Genomic DNA, 14871 nt, shown 5'->3' on the forward strand with positions numbered 1-14871 from the left:
TTAAATTTCTTTATTATTAAAAACTTTAATAGGATCTTTTATTATTATGAAAACAACCATTTTTAATTTTATTTTATATACTCAACTAATTTCTTCAAGAATAATAATAAATTAGTCAAAAGTGAATTTATTGATATATATTAATTATTAATAAAATTATTTAAAATGGCTATGGTTATTTTTTATGAAAAGACTGGAGTGCCGTAATAGGAGTTACAAGAGAAAAATGTTCAACATTATATATATAAAAAAAAAAATTATTTTAACGTTAAAGAAATTTGTGAAAGATCAAAAATGTGGAATAGAAGAAACATTACTAAATGTTTCGTTAAGGAAATTGTAGGGAGAGAGGGAAGGATAAAGGGAGTGAAAAGGAAAAGGGGAAAGGACAAAGGAAAGGGAAAGAAAGAAAAAAGGTTGAACTGAAAAAGGTTGAACTGTGGCTGCAAAATAGTATATCACATTATAAACGTGATATATTTTTTAGTTCAGGTAAATTTTCAAAATTATAAACTCTACTACTAATATTCCAATTACTAGAACTTGTACTGAAATTTCCAAAAAAATGAACTATCACTAGCCGGAGTAGCGTCATATTCAGGTGGCGCTGCTAAAGTGACGGGAACAAAAATAGTTAATAATAGAAGGAAAATATTGAATTTCATTTTTGTTAATGTATTAAATATTGATTTTAATTGTGTACTGTATAGTCAGTAAAATCTAAAATAAAATAGCGAGATTGAACGTTATAAAATAATGATAATATAATTATTCCCTTTTTTACACGTTGCAAATGGAATTGCTCATGGTACGCCTGAGATTTAATTAATGTTTATATTATTAATATTATTAAGTCCAGAGAAATAAAGTAAGGGAAATTATCCCAGTTTAATTATTTGATGTAAGGTTTATTTAACGTATAACCATTAAACTTAGAAGGTAGTAAACATTAACAGGGCGGACATCACCATATTATCACGATATTGCCGATCATTTTGCGATCATTTGTCCAATATTATTAGGGTTGGATTAGTCCGGTCCTTAAAATTTTTAAATTATCTTATTTATAATAGAAGTATTGTTGGGTTGGATCAACGAGATAATGAAATGCAGGTCGCACTAAAAATTATGACATTAATTTATTATTTATTACCAGTTACCTTTGTTGTCATTATAAACTAAGTATGACCCAAATATATAAAATCAATACTAGATATAATTTTAAAACTATCAAAAATATGAAAAAAAAAAATTGCAACAGGAATAAAAATAAATTATCAAATTGATACTGATCATGTAACACAAAATAATTGCATATAGTACTTTAACATTTTAAAGCATCAATGAGGAATCAAATGATATTGATATTACAAAAATACCAACATATGAAAAATTTGATATTTCGAAATGAAAACTTTATTAATAATTTATAATTTAATATTTTTATATTAAATGATAAATTTTATATAATCGGTCCCGGTCCGGTCCGGTCCTCAAATCTCAGACCGAAGACCGTGAAGACCAGTCCCAAGACCGATACAAGACCGGTATCCAACCCTAAATATTATCACATAAAAAAATACTGTTGAATTAGTTTTTTCACAAATTCTACATAATAATGTATAAAATTTCGATTTTATTATTTATTGTTAATAAATTAGTTCTTAAAATAATCTATAAAGATTTTGTCAAATATCAGACATATAATTATTATGACCAACCATTACATCAAATTCACTGAGAAAACCCTTCAGAGTTTTTTTCAAAAAGTAATATTTATTACATTTATATTAAATCAAATTATATTTTCAAATATTCTGAACAATATAGTAAATGTAAACTTTCTTATGATAACTTAGAATATTCTTATTTTCATCTTATAACAACCCATTTTAAAAAGATTTCAATTATGTTGTTGGAATTGATTGTGGTAGAGATTATTTATTCAATTTTATTTAACATTATAACAAATAAAAAATTTGAGAAAGAATTTGTATATCTTCTAGTAATACTTTGAAAATAATTATGTGGTTTAATATCTTTAATATATTCAATATTGTTGTCATAATTGTAGTAATTTTTTCTTGATGACGTCATTATATGAGGAAAATTGCTGCGTACTGCGGTACCAAGGTGGATTGACTTTTTGTTTGGTAGCAGGTAATACTAAATCATGCTGTACGCTTGTGCGATCATCATCGGAATCATCGGAGAAAAAATATATATATATAAATAAGGCATGCATAATTTACTTTTTATTTATTTATTTTTTTTTAACTTTTACTGTTAATTTATCATTATTGATAACGTTCAATAATATCAAAATGCAAGTTACCAATGAATGGGTCAATTGGGTTGAGGAAGCAGTCGATAAAGAATATTTTAAATTCTATGAATATAACCAATTTAATAATATTCAACATATTGGCACCGGAGGGTTTGGAAAAGTATTTCGCGCAAATTGGAAAAATTCAGAAAAACAATTTGCGTTAAAATCTTTTTTTAGTCTTGATAAAATCACTGTGAAAGAAATCGTTCGTGAGGTAATTTAATATAAAATAATTTTTTTCGTTTATGATTCTGTTTAATATACTCATTTAAATTTTGAATTTTATTTTAGTTAAAAATTCAACGAGAAGTTGATTTTCATGATAACATTATTCATTGCTATGGAATAACAAAATTTGAGTCAGGTATTAATAAAGTTGCCTTTATAACGATAATATTCTTGTTAATCGCAAATTCAGAGAATGCATTTTAATGATCATTTTTTTATTTATTAGATAATCATAATAATTATTGGTTAGTAATGGAATATGCCGACGGTGGTAGCCTTCGAAGTTATTTGAAGAAAAACTTTAACAAACTTACTTGGGCCGACAAATATAACATGGCATACCAGTTATCTTGTGCCATATCATGTTTACATAACGAAGGAATAGTGCATCGTGACTTGGTAATTTATTTAACATTATTTGATCATTGATAATAATATATTTATATTACTCATTTGAATATTTCTTTAATAGCACTCCCGTAATATACTTGTTCGTAATAACGTAATCAAATTAGCAGATTTCGGATTATCCAAGAGAATTGGAGCATCATCCAATTTTCAATCTAAATTATTTGAAATGGTTCCTTACGTCGATCCAAAAAGTTTTAGCAGACGAAGAAGTAATAACCAATCAATACAAATGTACTCATTGAATGAAAAAAGTGACATTTATAGTTTGGGCGTATTACTATGGGAGATATCCAGTGGGCAACCTCCTTTTTATGCTGAAGGTGAACAATATGACATTTGTTTAGCTTTAGATATTTCACAAGGTCATAGAGAAACCGCTGTTCCTGATACTCCTGATGAATATGTTAAAATTTATACCAGTAAGTAATAATTTATGTTTTTAAATTTTTATAATTTGAATATTATTAATTCTAAATTATATTTGGTTATTAGAATGTTGGGATGGGGAACCAGATAATCGTCCAACGATATATCAAGTAGTTGAATGGCTAAATGCCAGAATTTCAAAAACAGATGTAATAGTAGAAGATCATCAAATGTCAAATGAAATAGAATTTAATGAAGCTTCTTTAAGTACTAATAATCCAGAATTACAAGGAGATTTATCTCAACTTATTCAAAATTTTGATAAAATAAACATAAAAGAAATTGATCCTATGGTAATATTAAGTAAACAAGAAAATTTTCCAATTGAAGATTTTAACATTATAGTTGATGAAATAAATGATTTAATTTATAAATTAAATAATAAAGGACTTGAATGGGAATCAGATAAGCAGAAAACTATTGAATATTTTGATGATCATGACATAAATTCACAAGAATTTTATAGTTGGTTATTAGTTAATCAAAATAGTTCAAATTCTATATTTATTCTTGGATATTTTAATTATTATGGAATTATAATAAGTAAAAATAATGAGAGAGCATTTGATTTTTTTTTTAATGCATTAGAAAAAAATCATATATTAGCACAATATTTTGTTGGTGTATGTTATTTTTATGGAAATGGAACTATAAAAAATGAAAAATTAGCTTTTGAATATTATGAAAAAGTGGCTAATAAAAATTTATCAAATGGACAATTGTATATTGGTTATTGTTATGAAAAAGGAATATATGTTGAAAAAGATTTAAAAAAGGCTTTTTATTGGTATGAAATAGCTGCAAATATTGGAAATTTAAATGCAATATATAATCTTGGTATTTTATTATATGAAGATGGAATTGAAGTTAAAAAGGATTGTAATAAAGCTTTTGAAATGTTTAAACAATCAGCTGAAGGTGAACATTTAAATGGAATAATGATGCTAGGATATTGTTATAATAATGGTATTGGAACTAAAATTGATAAGCAAAAAGCATTTGAATTATATCAAAATGCTGCAAATTTAGGACATAATATAGCACAAAATAATCTTGCTTTAATGTATGAAGAAGGAAATGGAATTGCAAAAGATATAGACAAAGCAATATACTGGTATACAAAATCTGCCAAACAAGGATTTGAGTTGGCAAAGAATAATTTAGATAAGCTTCAAAAAAAAATCAATAATTTATAGTAATTTTTCTTTAATTATTAAATTAAAACATTGAATATTTATTCATCACAATGTTTATTTTTCTAAAATTTACAAGATAGTAAATACACTGCTTTAAAAAATATAAAATAAATAAATTGTTGTAATTTTATTATATATTTTATATAATCAGTTTTATATAATTTTCAAACATATTAAATTTAAAAGTGTAAAATTTTAATGCCTGTATTTTTTTCTATTTTTAAAAGATGATTTATAGAAAAAAACTCAATTTGTAAAAAGATAATAAATAAAAGAAATATAAATCTTAAAGCTAGAATAAAAGAAGTTATCTAGTCAGTTTTTGATATTTTATATAAAATGATTTTTGATAAAAATCATTTTAGCTTTTTCTAACTTTTTTCCATCAAAAAAAAAAGAGTAAATTAATAAATTAAAGGTTTTAATTTAATTGCAATCTATATCAATAATAAATAATATAATTAGTATTAATACTCTACAATCGAAAAAGCTCTTAAACTTTTCAGTTTCAATCATCTAATCATTAGGTTTAATTTGACATAGAATAATCATCGTGGCAAAAATTTGTTAATCACTGATTGTACAACCCAAACTTATTGTCACAATTTTTTGCCTTTCAGGAATCAGGATGAATTGGGTATGAGAAATTCTAATATTAAAGTCCTAGTAGCTAGCTAAATTGAAATCTTTGGTTACAAGATTAAAGAGACGTATTGACGAACGCAATAACCATTTAACCACGTGGTTTTGAACCAATAATTTTTTATTGTGGTCATAAAAATACGCGAAATATGTATATATTTATTTACTGCTTAACACTCAACTGTTTTGCAACTCTCTTTTTTTTATATTGTTCAATGGACGGACAATATTAAAAGAATGATAATTATTTTATTAAAGAAATTTTTTATGCCTTTCTTACGAGCTTGTGGTTACGTATACGTGAGTAAGATACCGTTCATACAGATTTTAGATATGGGTTTAACGATTTGTGATGAATAGAAAAATAAAGTTAATCATATATGCGAGATAAAAATTTATGGTTTAAGAAAAATTTATATGAAATTAAATTCATATGAAATTAAAAAAAAAATGAAGTTTGATGACGAATTGGTATGCTTTTTAGTTAATGTTCATTCATATTTTAATTGTAAAAATACTTCTAAAATCAAGATTTTTTTTTTAAAAAAATAAAATAAAATAAAATAAAATAAAATGAATGATGTATAACGATTAACTTAAGATATTCAATAACCAATGTCCTACTCTGTCTTAAAGAGATTAATTTAGTTTTATTATTTATTATTATTTTTTTTTTTTGGCTATCAATGCAACTTTATTTTAGAGCTAGTCGAGTTGTGGTAAATGATATACCATTTTGTAAGGTTAATAAAATTTTAAAAATTACCTTTATAATGATAAATTGTCAATTCCATGATATGAATTATATCTCATAATATGAATAAGTCGCTTTTCTTGTTTTCAATTATTTTACCCAAATAATTGTCCTCAGCTACGCTTCGGACATCTTCGGTTAGACACATTGTAATGCAAGTCTGTCCGCACGCGTGATTAACCAATAAAATGTATTATTGATTATTATCACGTGATCAGATTTTCGGTGACGCGCCTGACGCGTGATTTTAAACGAGTGCTTCGGGCATTACAACGGATCCCGTTACCTAGTTTTAACAAAAAAAACATTATTTTAGGATGAAACGCAACAAATTGTGAAAAAATCCTTTTATTAGTATGGTTGTAGCTAGAAATGTTACACTACGTTTATTATATCCATACATGAAAATTCTGACTAACTTAATATATTGGAGATTAAAGACCATACACTACATGTTTACATTGTTTACTATATACTCTGATTAAAGTGATATAGCATAAAAAAGAACCAATAAAATTTAAATATAGCACATAGATCATTGAAATTATGTTTAAAGCTGATATCGATAAAAAAAAAATAAAAGAATAGCTAAGAATCCTCTTATGTTAATAGTTATATTGATTAGAATTTTTAAAGTATTATTTAACAAAGAGTTTTTCTTTTTTAAATTTTAGTCATTTCGACCAATCAGAGGACCAGTGTCGAAATGCCAAAAATAATGAAAATTTCTTTCCGGTGTTGGAATGTCGATCAAATGATCAGCGTTCATAAGGCATTCGACCAATCATTTTTTTTTTACATTTTCACGCTCGTTATTATAAAATTTTTAATAAGGTATATACATGTAAATACATAATAAAATAAACCAAGTTGATAAATGATTTAAAAGTATTGGTTTAAGTTAAAATTTAATTATATTTTTTAGTTCCTTACACTAAATTCCAATTTAATAGTGCCCAAGATCTTAAAAATGTAAGTTAATTAGATAAATTTCATGAATTTTTTAATACAATAAGTTGGTAAAAAAATAATTTCTGAGATTTATGACAAATTAATTGGTATAGCATAATAGAGAGAAAATTCTTTGTATTTTTTTTTTTAGTAAAAATAAATGAGTATAGTAGAATAGATAGGTATAAATGATTTTTTGGAATCTTTTCTTAATAATAAAGACAAGATATGAATGGCAAGCGTACAAAAAAATCCCCGAAGTGTATTTAGATAAAAAGACTACGTAGTTACAAAAGCTTTCAATACAAAATTTGGCGGTCATTTTTCAAAAATAATCAAAATAAACAAAATTAAATATATTTTGATATATTTTAACAATGAAAATGATTTGTTAAATTCAATATATAAGTCTAATATGGAGGATGATTTAGGAAAAGGTCTTAAGTTGAAAAGTCAAGATGAATTAATCGGAGACAATGGGACGTACAAAAACGTTTCGGTATTAACAGATTTAAAATCCCTCAACAAACAAAGAAGGACCAATTTGTTGACGCAAAATTTCAACGATTCCAAGGACCCAAGAAGAACATGAAGAATTAGATACACTAAATATAATTTTAAAGAACGACTAGAAGAAATGGAGAAAGAATCAAGCACGTCGCATACGAAAGGAAAGCAGAAAGTAACAGATATTTCGGACGATGATGAAGAAAAGACTAATAACAACAAAAAGCGTGTAGTACGAAAGCAGGGAGAAAGGGAAAATTCTGATAACGAATAAACAAATTATCCCAAAAATTTTTTAACAAAATTTAAAAATTTTATTAGAAACGACGATACTGGAATTTGATCGAGTGGTTTCTTTTGTAACAATGAGAGTTTTGTGTACATAATTACTTGGTATTTTCCGCGAAAGTGTAGTTTAGTTTTCTTTTAATTTTTTTCTTTAAAAAATTTTTGGCTTTATTTGAACGCTTTTAACTTTTATTATTTAGTTAGGTTTTTATTATTATTTTCTTCACAATTAGTTTAGAACGATTTAGAAAACAGTAAAGCCTCAAAACATAAAAAATAGCAAAAATCCAAAAACATCGTAAAATTATTAGAATAGTAACGTAGTATAAAACAAAAAATAATTTTTAATCAAACACAATGTAATAGTTAGATTTTAAATTAGAAATTAGTATATAGTTAAAACTCAGTTATAGGGTTTAGAAAGTCTTTGAACTTTCTTTGCTCTATTGCTCTAGGTGCTTATATTTGTTAATTTTTGATCTTTTTTTAGATCATATATTATTAATAAAGCGCGTTACTGTTTAAAAAAAAAAAAAAAAGTTATAAATAACATTTCAAAATCGAAGTTTTGTCAGTATAGTTAGTATCGTTAACTTTGGAAAATTTCAAAGATTTATTAAATAAAATCTTGCTCTAACTCTAAAAATTTATTATTCACGCCACAAAATCATTTAATGATAAGTTAACCAAAATTATTTGTCATATTTGAGTAACGGAAATTTTCGAATTTAGAACTTGAAAATTTTTAATTTCAGTTATTGTAAGAAATTGGAAGAAAACCTTCAGAGATTTTTTCAAAAAATAAGTATTAGTTATATCCTGGCTAATTAGGAATAAGTAAAATTTTACTAGGATCGGATAAATGATCAGCCGATAGGCTGATCATGTTCCGATTCTAAAGTAAAATTTTACTATTCCAATTAGCCAGGATATAATTGATTTATCCCCTGCCATTTACACAATATTAAAAATTTGTTTTATTGTAGTATATCACGTGTTAATCAGTAATTATAAAATATAGTTTATTGTTGCATCCTAATTTCTTTCACCCGCTATTTTTATTTTTCCATTTTAAAAAATGAGTCAAAATTTTAAAAAAGCTTCAGAACTATTACACTCAAAAAATAATATTGACGTTACAGATAAATTAAAAGAAAATTTTACTCATTTGCAGAATGTAAATATTTCTAATATACACGAAATTTCAAAGCCATCTATTCCCAAAGAATCATATGAACGTCCTCTTTAAAAACTCTACAAAGATATGTCACTAAAGCAAAACCTGAAAATACCAAGAAAAATACTAGATTATGGTTCTCCAGATTTGAGGAATTTGTGAATGACACACAACCAGATATTGATTTATTAACTCTTTATGATAAGAAGGTTATTGCAATGTTGTTATGCGAATTTATTGTAATTATTAAAACAAGAGAAAAAAAGGATTATAAAGCAAATTCTCTATACAATGGAATTTGTGCCATAAATAGATGTTACCAAGAATTGTTTAAAGATAAAGAGCCATTTAACATATATACATGAAGACTTTGAATTTGGGGCAGTTCGTGATACATTACATACTAGAATTATTGAGCTTGAAGATATTAACAATGGTAAATATAATGGTGCTGATGCTCTTACAGATGATGAAATGGTCAAGATCTTTGAGCATCCTAACATGTCAAATGAAACGCCAGATGGATTACTTAAAAGAGTTTTTCTATGGGTAGGATGTTGTACAGCGCAAAGAGGAGGGTCGTATTATAATCTTATGGCTGAACATTTTAAGGAACGTGATGATGGAGGCTTTGATATTATTATGATTCATGATAAAACCCATCAGGGGGGCTATTATCATCGACCAACCTCTAATCAAACACCTACACATATTATTCCTCCAGATGAATCTAAAGAATGTGGCGCATGTTATGATATTAAAAAATATCTTAATTTACGACCAAAAAATGCTGAAAAAAATTTTTTCTTCATGTTAATAAAGATCCTGAAGGTAATATTATTTTTATTGAGATATGTTATTAATGTAATTAATTTTTAATTGCTTATTAATCTATACTATTAGATATTAAACTGGGAAAGTGGTATTCTTCACAGCATATGGGTCGAGATAAACTATCCAGAATGCTAAAAGAAATTTGCACCATTACTAGTATTGATTGTACAAATAGAAGAGTCGTAAATCATTCCTTACGAAAACGTACTGCCCAAAAATTAAATGATGAAGGGTTGGATCTTCAGGCTATTATGAATGTAACATTGCATAAATCTTTAGCAGGGTTAAATTCGTAAGTATCTTATTTTTCCAATTCATAATAATTTTTTATTTATAATCACACTGTATTTTTAGGTATTGTTCACAAAATGAAATTCAAAAATTAGAAGTTGCGAAACTAACACTTCCAGGCGTACACAAGGTATTTTTCTTTTTCTAATATATTTATAATTTCTTTTTTAATTTACATAATATTTATTATATTAATAGGATACAGAAAAGGTTAGCGACAATATTGCAAGGTATGTGCACGAAGACAGTGATGAAGAAAATATAAATAAAGTTGACTCTAATAATGAATTTCACTCATCTTCAGGAAAAACACTCTCTGAAATTCAAAATATTTCAATTCCTCTGAAACGTAAAGATAAAAACTTAGAATTGGCTGAAAATTTTAAGCTTAAATTCATTAAATGTGCTAATATTACCATTAATATTACAAAAGAATAATTTTTATTATAATTTGTTATTTTAATAAATAACTTGTTATTGTAGCATAAATAATAGTATAATCAATAGTATAATCAATAGTATAAAATAGTAGCTAATTTTAGTGCAAAATCTCCTAGGAACGGATAAATAAATACATATAAAATTTGCTACCCAGTAGGTATAACTATATTTGCATAAACGTGTAAATGGTGTCAATCAGGGGATAACATTTATTACATTTATATTAAATTCAAATTATATTTTAAAATATTCTAAAATGTAAAATTTATTATGATAACTTGGAATATTCTTATTTTCATATTATAAAAACCCATTTTAAAAGATTTCAATTATGTTGTTGGAATGATTGTGGTAGAGAACATTTATTCAATTTTATTTAACATTATAACAAATAAAAAATTTGACTTTTATCAAGAAATTGTATATCTTCTAGTAGTATTCTGAAAATAATTATGTGGTTTAATACCTTTAATATATTCAATATTGTTGTTATAATTTATAGTAATTTTTTTTTTCAAAATTTCTTGATGACGTCATTTAGTCATTATAAAGTACCCTAGCCATGGCAAAAAAGTTGCAGTCACGTGACATTTGGCCCGCATTACGGAGTTATGCACTAACATGTGAAAATAAACAGTGACGAATAAGGGTGTGACGAATAAGTTTTACTTACTCGAAAAAAACTAAGTCCCTCAGATAAATATAAAAAGTGGAAACGCGGTAGGGTGTGACGGTTGTGATGAAAAAAATGCAGTCACGTGACTGCAACTTTTTTTTGCCATGACTGGGGTTCTGGTCATTATATGAGGAAAATTGCTGCGTACTGCGGTACCAAGGCGGGATTGACCTTTTTGTTTGGTAGCACCGTAGCAGGTAATACTAAATCACGCTGTACGCCTGTACGACTATCATCGGAGGAAAAAAAATATAAAATAGGCATACAAAATAAAACTTTACTTTTTGTAACTTCATCGTTAACTTATCATTATTCAATACGTTCAATAACGTTTGATAATATCAAAATGCAAGATACCGAGTATACAAATGAATGGGTCAATTGGATTGAGGAAGCTGTTAATAAAGAATATTTTAAATTTTATGAATACCAGCAATTTGATAATATTCAACATATTGGTACCGGAGGTTTCGGAAAAGTATATCGTGCAAATTGGAGAAATTCAGAAAAACAATTTGCGTTAAAATCTTTTTTTAATCTTGATAACATTACCGTGAAAGAAATCGTTCGTGAGGTAATTATAATTTTTTTTCGTTTATGATTATATTTATTTAATAAACTTATTTTTAAATATTTGAATTTTATTTTAGTTAAAAATTCAACGAGAAATTGATTTTCATGATAACATTATCCGTTGCTATGGAATAACAAAACTTGAGTCAGGTAAAGTTGCCTTTATAAAAATAATATTCTTGTTAATCGCAAATTCAAAGAAATGCATTTTAATGATTATTTTTTTTATTTATTAGATAATCATAATGATTATTGGTTAGTAATGGAATATGCCGACGGTGGTAGCCTTCGAAGTTATTTGAAGAAAAACTTTAACAAACTTACTTGGGACGACAAATATAACATGGCTTACCAGTTATCTTGTGCCATATCATGTTTACATAACGAAGGAATAGTGCATCGTGACTTGGTAATTTATTTAACATTATTCGATCATTGATAATAATATATTTATATTACTCATTTGAATATTTCTTTAATAGCACTCCCGTAATATACTTGTCCGTAATAACATAATCAAATTAGCAGATTTCGGATTATCCAAAAGAATTGAAGCATCATCCAATTTTCAATCTAAATTATTCGGAATGGTTCCTTACGTCGATCCAAAAAGTTTTAGTAGTCGAAAAAATAATAACCAATCAATACAAATGTACTCATTAAATGAAAAAAGTGACATTTATAGTTTGGGCGTATTACTATGGGAGATATCCAGTGGGCAGCCTCCTTTTTATGTTGAAGGTGAACAATGTGACATTAGTTTAGCTTTAGATATTTCACAAGGTCATAGAGAAACTGTTGTTCCTGATACACCTGATGAATATGCTAAAATTTATACCAGTGAGTAATAATTTTATATTTTAAAATTTTTATAATTTGAATATTATTAATTATAAAATTATGTTTGTTTTTAGAATGTTGGGATGGGGAATCAGATAATCGTCCAACAATATATCAAGTAGTTGATTGGCTAAATTCCATAATTACAAAAACGGATGTAATAGTAGAAAATCATCAAATATCAAATGAACAAGAACTTAATGAAGATTTAACTCAACTTATTCAAAATTTTGATAAAATAAACATAAAAGAAATTGATCCTATGGTAATATTAAGTAAACAAAAAAATTTTCCAATCGAAGATTTTAACTTTATAGTTGATGAAATTTATGATTTAATTTATAAATTAAATAATAAAGGACTTGAATGGAAATTAGATAAGCAGAAAATTATTGAATATTTTGATGATCATGACATAAATTCACAAGAATTTTGTAGTTGGTTATTAGATAATCAAAATAGTTCCAATTCTATTTTTATTCTTGGATATTTTAATTATTATGGAATTATAATAAGTAAAAACAATGAGAGAGCATTTAATTTATATATTAATGCATTAGAAAAAAATCATATATTAGCAGAGTATTTTGTTGGTGTATGTTATTTTTATGGAAATGGAACTATAAAAAATGACAAATTAGCTTTTGAATATTATGAAAAAGTAGTTGATAAAAATTTTACACCTGGACAAGTAAGCATTGGTTATTGTTATGAAAAAGGAATAGGTGTTGAAAAGGATTTAAAAAAGGCTTTTTATTGGTATGAAGTAGCTGCAAATAATGGAAGCCTAATGGCAATATATAATCTTGGTAATTGTTATAGAAATGAGATTGGTATTGAAAAAGACTATAATAAATCTTTTAAATTGTTTAAGCAATCAGCTGAAGGAGGATATTCAGGAGGAATAATGATGTTAGGATATTGTTATAATAATGGTATTGGAACTAAAATTGATAATCAAAAAGCATTTGAATTATATCAAAATGCTGCAAATTTAGGACATAATGTAGCACAAAATAATCTTGCAGTAATGTATGAAATGGGAGATGGAATTGCAAAAGATATAGATAAAGCAATATATTGGTATAAAAAATCCGCTAAACAAGGATATGAGTTGGCAAAGAATAATTTAGATAAGCTTCAGAAAAAAATCAATAATTTATAATTTAATTATTAAATTAAAACATCGAATATTTATTTATAGTGTTTATTTTTTCCAAGATTTACAAGATAGTAAATACACTGCTTTAAAATATAAAATAAATAAATTGTTATAATTTTATAATTTTATTATATATTTTATGTGATCATCAGTTGATATAATTTTCTTTTATGCTTAAAGCCTTAAACATATTTTATGTATACCATAATATCTTTCATTTTAAATAAAAATGTCTTCCAAATATAAAAAACTTAAAAGTATAAATTTCTCAAGTAAATTAATTATTTAATTAAAAGTTTTAACTTTAATTGCAACTATTCTTATTACTAACAATTATAAACTAAAAATGTAATGATTACTGAATTTTAATTGAATAACATTTCATCTCATGTCTTAAATTCATTTGTTAAAAAAAATTTTTCATTAAAATTTTTTTATTTTTTGTTTTAATTAATTAATTAACTATAAATAAAACCCAAGTTCACCAGGTGGGAGGGTGGGGCGCTACTCTATTCAATAATGATTAATGATTAATGATTATTTAAATTTCACCCAAAGTATTTCCTTAACCGTATGGTAGATCATGACCCAAAAAGGGTATTTATTGCAAGTGTTTTGAAACTCTGTATGGGAACTTCACGGTGTACGTATATAAAAATAAATAACTATTACTTTATTTTTTACTTTATACTTAAAAATAATAACCTTTGCGTTACAAGGTACAAATAAATAAAATAGGGAAAATGGAGAACTTGTTTTCTATCATACGATAAATAGTTACTTGTTATATTTAATATAATACAAATAATTTTTTTTTATATTTCATAATATTCTTTAGCATGAGTATTAAAGGATGTATTATAAAAAAATTAATTTATGTCAACGCTTTTTGGTGGAAGAAAATAATAGTTGTCTTATTTTAATATTTAATTACAAATAAAGGAATAATTTGCAACATTCATTTCGTAAAATAAATAAATTTGCGATCAAATTTTCAAATTTTTTTTAATCTATGCAATTTACGAAATACGGACGTTTAAGAAAAATATAATGATGTATATATTTCTGAAATTAGACAAACATCAATTACAAATTATATATTGTAAAACAAACGTAAATATTCATTATGTAACAAATTAAGTTTC

General features: G+C 25.3%; 2 protein-coding genes across 2 annotated transcripts; both read left to right on the forward strand.

Moving 5' to 3' along the window:
* Positions 1 to 2324: 2324 nt before the first annotated feature.
* On the forward strand, positions 2325 to 4590 carry OCT59_024228 (uncharacterized protein; the record flags this gene model as incomplete). Its single annotated transcript, XM_025331820.2, has 5 exons — positions 2325 to 2543; positions 2621 to 2693; positions 2784 to 2956; positions 3030 to 3387; positions 3461 to 4590. 5 exons carry the CDS (start codon positions 2325 to 2327, stop codon positions 4588 to 4590), a joined length of 1953 nt encoding a protein of 650 aa, XP_025181811.1.
* Positions 4591 to 11497: 6907 nt separating this feature from the next.
* OCT59_024229 (uncharacterized protein) lies at positions 11498 to 13729 on the forward strand (the record flags this gene model as incomplete). The annotated part of the gene is made up of 5 exons (XM_025331821.2): positions 11498 to 11725; positions 11802 to 11874; positions 11961 to 12133; positions 12207 to 12564; positions 12639 to 13729. 5 exons carry the CDS (start codon positions 11498 to 11500, stop codon positions 13727 to 13729), a joined length of 1923 nt encoding a protein of 640 aa, XP_025181813.1.
* Between the last annotated feature and the right edge of the window lie 1142 nt (positions 13730 to 14871).

This window comes from Rhizophagus irregularis, chromosome 4 (genome assembly GCF_026210795.1).
Source record: "Rhizophagus irregularis chromosome 4, complete sequence".
NCBI lineage: Eukaryota > Fungi > Glomeromycota > Glomeromycetes > Glomerales > Glomeraceae > Rhizophagus > Rhizophagus irregularis.